This window comes from Schistocerca americana, chromosome 4, assembly GCF_021461395.2.
Source record: "Schistocerca americana isolate TAMUIC-IGC-003095 chromosome 4, iqSchAmer2.1, whole genome shotgun sequence".
NCBI classification, from domain to species: domain Eukaryota; kingdom Metazoa; phylum Arthropoda; class Insecta; order Orthoptera; family Acrididae; genus Schistocerca; species Schistocerca americana.
Genome location: NC_060122.1, coordinates 288,705,502 through 288,718,105, shown reverse-complemented (window position 1 = coordinate 288,718,105; position 12,604 = coordinate 288,705,502). Strand labels below are relative to the sequence as shown.

The 12,604-nt window shown below is 38.9% G+C and overlaps 1 protein-coding gene across 1 annotated transcript in view; it reads left to right on the top strand.

Moving 5' to 3' along the window:
- Positions 1-12,604, top strand: part of LOC124612407 (tetratricopeptide repeat protein 37) — a 161,029-nt gene that overhangs the window by 36,608 nt on the left and 111,817 nt on the right. Inside the window, exon 8 of the mRNA XM_047140599.1 lies at positions 12,030-12,209. Within this exon, the coding sequence (XP_046996555.1) occupies positions 12,030-12,209 (180 nt within the window). The remainder of the gene's footprint in view (positions 1-12,029; positions 12,210-12,604) is intronic.

Here is a 12,604-nt window from a genome sequence, read left to right as displayed (position 1 = left end):
CGAGGTCGGCTTCTACTAGTTTTTCCATTCGTCTGTAAAGAATTCGCGTTAGTATTTTGCTGCTGTGACTTATTAAACTGATAGTTCGGTAATTTCCACATTTGTCAACACCTGCTTTCTTTGGGATTGGAATTATTATTTTCTTCTTGAAGTCTGAGGGTATTTTGCCTGTCTCATAGGCAGGACTCATAGGAATGGACATGAAAAAATGGACTACGTTGTTGTCCTTTCATATTGTGCTGTGGTACTAAACTTATCCAGTGATCATATTCAAGTGCAAAACAATGCCAAAACCTTCTGAAATGCCATCACATGTTGTTGTTCATGTACATGACAAGGGTCAGATGGATGAGGCTGGTACGAAATTATGAATTAACAGAATGTGGGAGAGAAGGAAAGGTGCTTTATTGAAGAATAGTTCTCTTCTTGTGCTAGATCCGTTTAAAAGTTATTTGAAAAATTCTGTGAAAGAGAAGTTGAGACAGGGAAATACCGAGCTTGCTGTTATTCCGGGAGGATGTACTTCACAATTACAACCTCTTGATTTCATGATAAATAAAGAATTTAAAGTGTATATAAAGAGGAGTGGAACAAATGGATGCTGGATGAAACACTACATGACTTCATGCCGAAGGGAGCTTGAAATGACGTAGAATCAAAAAAGTATGTCAGTGGATAAAACAATCATGGTCTAGGGTGAGAGAAGACATTATTGTTAAATCTTTCAAGGAGTGCAGCCTAAGTAACACTCTTGATGGCAGTGAAGACTATCTTATATATGAAGAGGATAACGATGATGATGATGATGATGATGATGATGATAAACAATCTAATAGAAATCATCAGAAGTGCTTTAAGGCAGTTTGCAGAGGCGGTTGTCTGTAAGAAAGTAGCAGTGCCAGAAGACTATTGATTTGTAAAATGACCAGTTGAGGACTGAGGAATACTGCATGTCTGACAGTTGACACCAAACATAAATAAATGTAACATATTGCACCTACATAAGAAAAGAAATCCAGTACTTTATAACTACACAATTGCTGACAAATTGCTGGAAACTGTATCTACCATAAAATATGTAGGATTAACTACCCAGAGCAACCCTAAGTGGAATGATCACATAAAACAAATAGTTGAAAATACAGATGCCAGACTGAGATTCGTAGGAAGAATCTTAAGGAGATGTAACTCTTTTTCGATTGGTTTTCGACTATTGTTCATCAGTCTGGGATTCTTACCGCGTAGGACTGATAGAATGGATAGAGAAGGGCGATGTACTTGAGTGTGTGTTTTGTGACAGGTTCATTTAATCTGCATGAGAGCAGTACAGAGATGCTCTACAAACTCCAGTGACAGATGTTGCAAGAGAGGTGTTGGGCATCACAGAGAGGTTTAGTATCAAAATTTAGAGTAAGCATTTTCTGAGAGGAGTCAGACAACATATTACTTCCTCCCACATACAATCATGAAATGACCACAACGAGAAAATTTGACATATTAGAGCTAATACAGAGGCTTTCCAACAATCATTCTACCAATGTGCCATTTGCGAGTGGAACAGCGAAGGGGGGGATCAGTTAGTGTTAACAGTAGTATTCCCTGCCACACACTGTTAGGTGGTTTGCACAGTGTGATGTAGGTGTAGATTTACCCAAAAACACCATCAGACCTTCCATAAGTGCATATCACCCGTATGACCTTCTGCATTTCGCACTTTAAAGTTTGTCCAACCACTTAGCCTAGTCATTGCACTGTGTATGGCATGCTGGTGCTATTTAGTACAGTATTCTGTTTCAATCTTGAAACAGTCTGAGTAGCTATACTGAGAGAACTAAGGGCTTGACGGTCTCTGGTAGGCCCTACATAGCCAATGTTTCATTGTAATACCCAGAGCACGGCCTATTGGTTCACATTGACTTAAGGAATAGACCTACTTTGTCAATAAAGATCCTGTCCCATATTTTGTGGGGAATTAGGTAGGGGGCAAATATCTGCAGAAGTGTGCCAGGTTTTCTGCCCACCTCCCATAACCACATTGTTGTTGTTGTTGTTGTTGTTGTTGTGGTCTTCAGTCCTGAGACTGGTTTGATGCAGCTCTCCATGCTACTCTATCCTGTGCAAGCTTCTTCATCTCCCAGTACATACTGCAACCTACATCCTTCTGAATCTGCTCGGTGTATTCATCTCTTGGTCTCCCTATACGATTTTTACCCTCCACGCTGTCCTCCAATACTAAATTGGTGATCCCTTGATGCCTCAGAACTTGTCCTACCAACCGATCCCTTCTTCTAGTCAAGTTATGCCACAAACTCCTCTTCTCCCCAATCCTATTCAACACCTCCTCATTAGTTATGTAATCTACCCATCTAATCTTCAGCCTTCTTCTGTAGCACCACATTTCGAACGCTTCCATTCTCTTCTTGTCCAAACTATTTATCGTCCATGTTTCACTTCCATACATGGCTACACTCCATACAAATACTTTCAGAAACGACTTCCTGACACTTAAATCTATACTCGATGTTAACAAATTTCTCTTCTTCAGAAACGCTTTCCTTGTCATTGCCAGTCTACATTTTATATCCTCTCTACTTCCACCATCATCAGTTTTTTGCTCCCCAAATAGCAAAACTCCTTTACTACTTTAAGTGTCTCATTTCCTAATCTAATACCCTCATCATCACCCAACTTAATTCGCCTACATGATTTGATCTTGAAAGATCTGGGGATGACCAGAAAGTTCTCGTCTCATTGTGTGTGCAGCTTAGTGACACCTTCTGTTAGCCAAAGGCAAAGGCACAGCATAAAGTAAGCAAGCAGAGAGACCGGATAATGTGGAATCCCTGTGGGCCAACCATATAGGGGGCATGATAAGAGTTGCTGGAGACCATAATCGTTCTCAATTTACTGTGTTATCTTTACAGAGGGAACAGAGCCAGTGGGAAATAATAAGAGTAAATCACTGTTTACATTCTATTACATTGGTTTAAAATAAATCTCGTAGTTAAAAGCATGTCATCGTTTAGACCCACAAGCCATAAGGTTAGGTATAGAATTTGTTATTGGAGTATTTTAATACTGATGCCTCCTACATAATCTGGGAATAATTTTTGTGGGCTCTGATTAAGGGCTTAGAGATATATTGGTTTTTTGAAGCCATCAGAACTACATTGTGATAGTGTGATAGTCTGATCCATATTTGGAAATACCAGCTGCCAAAATCAACATGCTGCCAAGCATGAAGTTTGCTAAGTAGGATGCAGTGTAATAGCGGCTTTAATTTCACATATGCCCTGTCACAGTTAATCTTCATTTAAATGGAACACCTTTTTTCCACAGGCCATCACTGCTACACTGCTAGATGTGCTGAGCTTTCATGAACAGTAGGCTTATTTGTAACTAATCATAATCATTGGCTATGTTAGTCATGAAGAATCACTTTCTGCTGGTGAACTGGAAGAGAAATTCTTTGGCACAGGAAATTGAATAAATGTCATCCTTGGCCTGTGTTAATGTTTGCTTTGAAGTTGTCACAAATATGATTTGCCAGTAGGCTTCTTGAAGATAACCAGTGACATGGCTCATTGGCTTGATGTTATCAGAGACTTTTTGTTGTTCAAGTTGGTTTAGTTCAAATTTTATGGTTTTCTTGAGAGCAAATGTAATCAGTAAAGGTTAGAAAAGTTTGTTTCCACTGAGGGATCTTATGTTATGTATGCCATGTAGCTCATTACAAACCCATAATTCATGAACAAAGGGTTTAAATCCTTCACAGATGCTTGATACCCAAAGTCCAGAAAACAAGAAGTATCTTGGCCTCTTTTGATTAACAGTCAGTGACAGGTGAATGAGATGAAAAAATAATTGGTGGTAGTTGACAGTAATTTTTTTCAAAGGCATAGTAATAATATGTTTAATTTTTTTTTTTATTAGTAAGGCTACATGAATCTACAAATGTATTACATACATTGACTGTAAATTGAGTTGAAAGACATGATCTGTTATAATGATGAAGACACTGATGTTTGTTTTGCAATGGAAATAATGTACCTGAACTATGAAAGGAGGGGTTTTTGATTACTACTGATGTTTGAGGTAGCTGTGGAGAGGCTCTCAGCTTCACTGAATTGCGATGCTAGAATGTGTATTATGTGATATGGAGAATAAACATAAGGAAACCAGCATTTTCTCTTCCTTAATAATTGTTGCTAAAGAAAAAAATGTGGAAATGTCATTTATATTTATTATTGCATATTTGAGTTTCCATTACATACTCTCTTCCATATGGGTTCATCAATAGAACTACTTATTTATGGCTGGTTTGACTAGGTTAAGGGAGACAGAGAACAGGCAAATAAAACTCAATGTGGGAAAACTAATAATAAGAGATAATAGACAATAACTAAAAAATAAGGTGCCTCAATAAGGCACAATAAGGTGCCTCAATAATTTTTACAGATTGCCTTCAACTGTGTCAGTGTTGATGAATCGTGATGATGGTATGTGTCCATACTCATCATAGTAGGCAAATATGCTGTGTTAACTTGAAAAGTTATCTGGTGGGAAGGGATGAGAAGAAACATTCATGCAGTCATCTAGATATCCTGAAATTTCCATCACTGTGTTTATGCACCCATCTGATTAATTCTACCTTGTTTGCCAGCTGATAACCTGTTTTTATGATAAACATGGCCAGACCCACTTCCTGTATAATCTCATTAATAGGTGCCTCCACATAATCCTGTTAGCTCTTCAATTGACAGATGCAGTATTCACAATAACAGCACAGTGTTAAAATCTCATATTTGTGGCAACATATCGGCGACACACATCAACAGTCGAGGAATCGATGTGAGTGCGTGGAGTTGACAGATGATCTGCAATTTTAGATTATACTTGCTTTATCTAGTTGCTGGTATTTGGTGTCGATGTTTTATACGAAAGTTAAAATAAAGTATCTTGCATTGTTACCATTTACCAGCACTCCTTATGCTGGGCTAAAACAAGAAACTACAGTGGTAACCTTGCAATTCAGAGATTAATTCATCCACATCATATAACATATTATGCCACCACAAAATGGTAGATCAAGTGCCTCCCCTCTTCACGCGGGAAGATAGGCAGCAGCAGAATCACAGTTCTCTCATTTTGTCATCAATTTCTTCACAAATGAATATTTCACCTACATCAAAATCAGTACAAATACCAACTTTTTGGTCAACTTTTCCCGAAGAGTGGTTTGTTCAAGTGAAATGCATCTTTCAGTAATACAGTGTGCACAATGACGAAGACAAACTAAACCTAATCTCCACCAACATGGATCAGGAGCTGGTTAAAGCGGTGCAAGACTTGATACTGCAGCCAGTCACCAAGCAATCATATCAGAGTCTTAAGGACACAGTAATAAAGCACCTGTCAGTGCAAAAGGAACAACATATGCAACGCGTCCTACATAAGGAGGAAATCAGAAATGGAAATCCATCAGAAGTATTATGACAACTGCTTGATTTGGCAGGTCAGAACCTTTCTTCAGAAGACACATTATTTGCAATATGTCTCCACTGTCTTCCATCTGTGACGAGTATCATTTTGGTACCATATGACAGGTTACATTATCAATTTCAACAGAGAAATAGATGCAATTTTCCATTTTCCCCCTACTGCACTCACTCAGAATAAGTGTGCAACAACAAGCTCAGTTCTGGACATTATGTGTTGTGATAATGTTAAAGAAAGCAACACACAATAAATTCAGATTGACACCACTCTTGTTGAAACAAGTCAGGAAAAGGGTAAACTTTTGGACACTTTAAAAGGTTTATAGCACCGTTTTAGTATTTTAGAGGACGATATTGAAGTCTACCACCACACAAATGGTTTTCAACCTGCACAAAAACACAGCTGCAAGTCAAGGGTCGACAAAAGTCACGCTTCCACGTGGTGCTGGTATCATGTCAAATTCTGATATCAGGTAGGAAGTGTGAACAACTGTGCTGTTACTCAAATGCCAAAAGCAAGCGATAAGGGACATTATCAGCCACAAACAACAGTTCAATCATCCTGCAGGCACTAAGCGAAAGCAAGTCCATGACAACTGCACTTCCTCACGGTGTGCATATCAGCAAATACAAAGTGCTTCAGAAAAGCATATCTTTGTGAAAGACATAGTGAACGGCATCAAATTATTTAATTGGCAGTAGATCGGACATTAGCATCGCATCCCCACAGTGCACTAAAACTGCACATTGTAAGGAGAGCTGCACACTAAAAGCTGCAAACAGTACAGTCATTCCTACCTTGGGGTGGACTTTTTAAAACCATTTTGAGCTTCTTGTGGATGTACACAATTGTCAGCTAATCAAGATGGATCTACAACATAGAAACCCTACAACAATGATGAAAAGTCCAAATATAACCACCATTGCTAGTGAGGATAACGATCCATTTCAGCAACTCCTACAAAGCTTTTCAGACTTAGTCATGCCAAGCGTACCTCAAAAGAAAATGCGGCATGTAACAATGCACTACATTCGAACAGTTCCTGAACAGCCTCTCTCTGCCTGTGCCCGCCGCTTAGCACCAGAACATTAAGCGGCAACCAAGCAGCATTTCAACAAGTAGTTGGACACAAGTATTACATGCAGATCAGACAGCCTCTGGGTGTCACCACTCCATTTGGTGAGTAAAAAAAGGTGGTACCTATCATCCTTGCTGCAATTTTAGGGCTCTGAATGCTAGGACCATCCCAGATCACTATGCGATTACTAATGTCCAGTACTTTGCAAGTGCGTTACACGGTGCTACGATTTGTAGTGCAATTGATTGTGACAAGGCCTATATGCAAGTTCCTGTAGCCCCCTTTGATATTCCTAAGGTCGTCGCCATTATCCTGTTCGTGTTATTTGAATTCCATTATTTTCATTTTGGATTGTGCAGCACATTTGAGACATCGTAACACTTTACATATTGTAATTTGAAGAGGCCAGAATTTTTGTTTCATGTATATACATTACATCTTTTTTTTCTTCAAGTGGTGAGCAAGAACACAAGGAGCATTTACAGTTATGATTTCAACATCTCCAGCAGTATAGTGTCCTCCTAAACATAAACAAGTGCATGTTAGGGAAGCTGTCTGTTAAATTTCTAGGATATGAAGTGTTGACACAGGGTACCAAACCACTCCCAGACAACATTCAGGTAATTTTGAATATGCTTCAGTCAAAACCTTATGAAGAGTTAAGATGTTTTGTAGGCATCATAAACTTTTACTGAAGAGATTGACCAAATGTTGTGCAAATACAAGCCCCACCCATTGTCGCTCTTAAAGGAAAATATACCTCCAGCAATCACCCAGTATCGTGGACACAAACAACGACTGGAACCTTTAATAGACTTAAGGATGCATTGGCAATGGCTACCTTGTTCTTTCATCCAAATCACTCTGAGCCGTTAGCTTTAACAGTAGACACTAGCCAAACGGCCATTGGTGCAGCATTACAGTAGTGGGTATTGGGAACTTGGTAGCCGTTAGCTTTTTTCCCTGTAAACTTATGCAGGCTCAAACCCCTTGGTCTGCAAGAGACTGAGAGTTACTGCAGTGTACAAAACAGCAAAATAGTTCTGCAGCGAATTTGAAGCAAAGACATTCACTGTCTTCACAGATCATCAACCTCTCATCACAGCTTTCCAGAGAATGTCAGCACAGCCCACCTTGCCTCATAAGACATTTAGAGTATATAGGACAGTTTACTACGGACAATCACCTTATAAGTGGACTAAAAACATTGTGTCACATTGCCTCTCATGAGCATACAATGCAGTCAGTGGAATGTTGTGGACGGGCATCACTGACAGTGCACGGACCCAGAACTACAAATGCTATTGCACAGTTGTAACTCCAGTTGCAAATTTAAGGAAATATTTGTTCCAGCATTGGAAGTCACCTTATGGTGTGACACACCACAAGATCAACTGCGCCTCCACATTCCCACAACGTACCATGAGAAGATATTCCATGTTGTTCGTGATCTTTCTCACTCTGGAAAGGTAACTCAGTGTTTTACATGGCCAGGAGCTGATGAGCAGTGCTGCCAGCTAGTGCGAGCATGTTTACATTGCCAGCAAAACGAAGTCAGTCAACATGGCTTCACACTTATTGGAGATACAGTCACTTCAGAAACAAGATTTACACATATGCACCTGGATGTCACTGGACCATTCCCTTACTCCATTGCGTACAGGTACTTATTGACTATAATAGACAGCTCTATCTGTTGGCCAGAAGAGACACCAATATTTTGGCAGAGGCTGTGGCTAATGAGTTTGTTTGCATGTGGATGTCATATTTGAAGTTCTGCCTACAGTGACTATGGATTGTGGCCATCAGTTTGATTGTTTGTTTTTCAGAACTCTCAGAAGTAATTGAAACTCCCACCTCAAGGCTACAAGCTGCCACCTGACGAGTAATGGAATGGTGGAAAGGCAGTGCTCATGTGGCACAGCAATACCTGGAGTGATACTTTGCCTATTGTACTACTCAGCTTGAGAACTATTAAAATATACATTGGTCTGGCCCAGAGTCAACTAGTTTACAGACAGCAAATTCATGTTCCTACGTGATCAGTGCGTGCAATTAATGGCCACACCTCGTGATCAGACTAAGAGTCAAATTGCGCCCAAATTCCTATGTGTTCCCAGCATCCTCAGATCCTGCAAGCAAAATCTTCAGTCAGTGATAATGAGCTATACTTTGCTTTTACAGAGATTTGTGGCTCAACTGGTAATGACACTCCAACACAGGAGCAGTACAGCTGTGCTCTACTTTGGGCAATATCGCTCAGCTGGTCGTTCTCTGTCCTACTCTCAAGAGGGGGCTACTGTGGTGGAGTATTGGCACACAAATCAACAGTTGAGGAATTGATGCAAGCACATGGAGTTAGGAGATGACCTGCAAGAATTTGAATTTTAAATGATTCTTAGTTTTTCTAGTCACTGATATTCAGTACTGATCTGTTGTTTGAAAACTAAAGTATTTTGCTTCGCTACCATTTATCAGTGCTCCTTACTTCACAGTAAAATGATTAATTAGATATTTAAACCTTTCTTCTTATAAAGGGTGTCCCGCAAAAGGGGTTTACACTGTTTAAACTTTAATAGCTGAAGTATTAATGATAAACAGATCCAATTGTGATTGTATCATGCTCTCATGACTAGTGTGTGTAGCTCTTCAACTGTTTTTCTTTTGTTCAATTTTTAGTCACCAGTAACTACATATAAATAACAAGATGCCTGGAAACTTGTCCTTGGAGCAAAGAAAGTGGTTTTTATTTGAAATGTCAAAACATGAAAGAAGTGCAAAGATGGATGGTGGGCAGAGTTTGAGATTGCACCTCCTTTACATGTAATGTTAACAGAATATCATGACGAATCTGAGAGAGAAGGCTTTCACAAGGTCCTCAAAGAAGTCCATAAGGCAAGCTGCATGTGAATCAGGTGCAAGCAAATAGTGTTCACTACATTTTAAAGCAAGCAAGGTGCGGGACCGTAGATTTCCAGGATGCTTCATGCAATGAGTGAGGATGATCTGGATATGGGCCTTCAATTTTGTGAACGGATTTGTGATAATAACCAGTTGACTGATATGAAACTTCCTGGCAGATTAAAACTGTGTGCCCGACCGAGACTCGAACTCGGGACCTTTGCCTTTCGCGGGCAAGTGCTCTACCATCTGAGCTACCGAAGCACGACTCACGTCCGGTACCCACAGCTTTACTTCTGCCAGTATCTCGTCTCCTACCTTCCAAACTTTACAGAAGTTCTCCTGCGAACCTTGCAGAACTAGCACTCCTGAAGTTTCATATCAGCGCACACTCCGCTGCAGAGTGAAAAAAAAATCTCATTCTGGCAGTTGACTGATGTCAGTGTTTGGTCTGATGATATGTCATTTAAATTGAATGGAAGCATCAGTTGATATAACTGTTTGAACTGGACAAAAGATAATCCCCATGTCAAAGAACGAGCTGTTAATATTCCTGGATTATCAGTGTGGTGTGGTATGTGTCAGAAGACTTGTAGGACCATTTTTTTTTAGAGCAACAGTGACAAGTGTAAAGTACCTTACCATGTTGCATGAAAGAATAGCAGCAGCTGTTCATCAACTGTTACAAACATGATTTTTTTCCTCTTTCTTTCGCCTTATTGTGACATGCAGCAGTTCCTGGGTGAAACAGTGTTGAGTTTCCACCCAGACCTCCTGATCTAACGCCATTAGACTTCTTTCTGTGGAGAACTCTGAAGGACACCATGTATACCACAAAGCCACATAAGCTGGATAACATGAGAGAGATGCAATTGTGACCGCCTTTGACTGCATTCCAATGGCAACCATTTCAGTTTGTGTCGATCTGTTCTGCAACATTGCAGACTCTGTATTGTTGTCAATTGAAGACATTTTGAAGTCTTCAGCAGTAAAACATCATCAGTAATGTTGTGAGCATGTATATGACTTAAAAATTCATGGTTTTCATTAATTTTTGTTAGTGTTATTAAAGTTCAAACAGTGTAAACCCCTTTGTGGGAAACACTGTATTTGAAGAACTGTCTGCTACAGCCGTTTTCAATATTTAAACAGTTACTGAATATGCTTAATGTTGTTCTAATTATAATATACTTTCTCGGGTCAGAAACCCTTTTCGCAGATATTGCACTTTTTTTCTTCCTAGTTGCTGTTGGGATTTTCTTAGTCTTTGATGTTGATTTTACTCAAATAAATGGGTAATGTTTTTGAATTTGGAAAAAAACACCATCATTTCAACCTATTGTCTTGTTTGAGTAACTATTTTCTGTAGTAAAAAAAGTCTGGAACTGTACCTATAAGACTCATGTAACCAACTGAGAAGCTGCAATGTAGCAGTGTGGCTCTCAAACCACCAAAGTGACATTGCAGAAATTAGTGAGCCGCACATGTTTTACTCCTTGAAGAATGAGAATTATCACTGATGAAAGTATTATCTAAGTATCTGACACTGAGTGGCAAAAACTGCTTTAACATATAAACAAACATCATCTGGATCTCAGCTTTTTACTGCCAACTACTGATTTCAATCTGCGCCTCCACATCATCTATGAGCCATTGAAGGTTGAGTGATGGAAGGATTTCGACAGAGACTGCCGCATATTTCATGCATAAACACACTAATTCATTGATTGTCACTCAACCTATTATGACCTGAAGGTGATCTGTTGTGAAGATTGAAACAAGTAGTCAGTAATAAAAAGTTGTGATCCATAAGGTGTTTGTCTATTTATTATAACAAAAGAGATCACAGTTCCCTACTCATAGCATCAATTATGAAAAACTGCCTTGCTGGAATGTAAAATCTGCTATCTTTTTAGCTCATTTTGTGAATATTTTATTTCGTTAAGCTGTTGGGTAAAATAAATCCAAGTGAAACAGTTGCTATCAGATTAATACACCTAGAAGGGGGTTGATTAATCATTTTAAATCCTATCATTACATCAAATGGTCTTTATGAAAAGACTAGTTTGTGAATGTACATTGTTTAATATAATCAATATGCTGAACATGCTAAGCATCTGATATAGTCCTGATTACAGTAAGTAGCTTCTGACATTGACAGCACTTTATTCCTTGTGTTTTCTCTGTGGTAATATTTAGAAAATTATATTATTCTGTAGAACTTTTGCATTACCAACATTTTGTTTCAGTAGTTTTTTGATACCCTAAAATTGGTGCCACACTGATTTTCCACACGTACCCTCAGTTATTCCATATATTTGAAAGACATTTGAAATGAATAACTGTGTCCAGTGTGCATAATGTCACCTCATTCAGAATGATATATTCATCAGAAATATACCCCCTTTTTTTTTTTTTTTTTGGTTGCTTTTAGCTGTCTTCTGTTTTAATTGTGTAAAGCTTGCAGCACATAGTGAATCTTTTGACATAGAAAATATACAAACTATATTTTGATTTCATCAATAATTCAAATTGTGTGTTTTGTTAACAGGCAACCAAACTGGACCCAAATAGCTATTATTGTTTTGTGTATTTGGGAAGATATTACAGTCTAAATGACAAAGATCTTGATAAAGCTCGACGCTGTTATCAGAAAGCATTTCAACTTAATCCTCGGGGTGATGAGGCTGGGATTGGACTCAGTGATACCTACAGGCGACAGAAGTATGTGGTAAGTACATGGTTGATCATCTGGAATAAGTTGGAGTTACACAGAACTTGGGTGTTTAGATCAGCCGGTTGTAAAGTGATACATTTACTTAACTTGCACACTTCTTGGACTGATAATAAACACAAGTGATATCTGTGCATATGTTATCACAGATTCCTCCTGGAAAAGATATATTAGTAAATTTAACATTAATATAATAGAGGGAAACATTCCACGTGGGAAAAATTATATAAAAAAACAAAGATGAGGTGACTTACCGAACGAAAGCGCTGGCAGGTCGATAGACACACAAACAAACACACAAAATTCAAGCTTTCGCAACAAACTGTTGCCTCATCAGGAAACAGGGAAGGAGAGGGGAAGACGAAAGGAAGTGGGTTTTAAGGGAGAGGGTA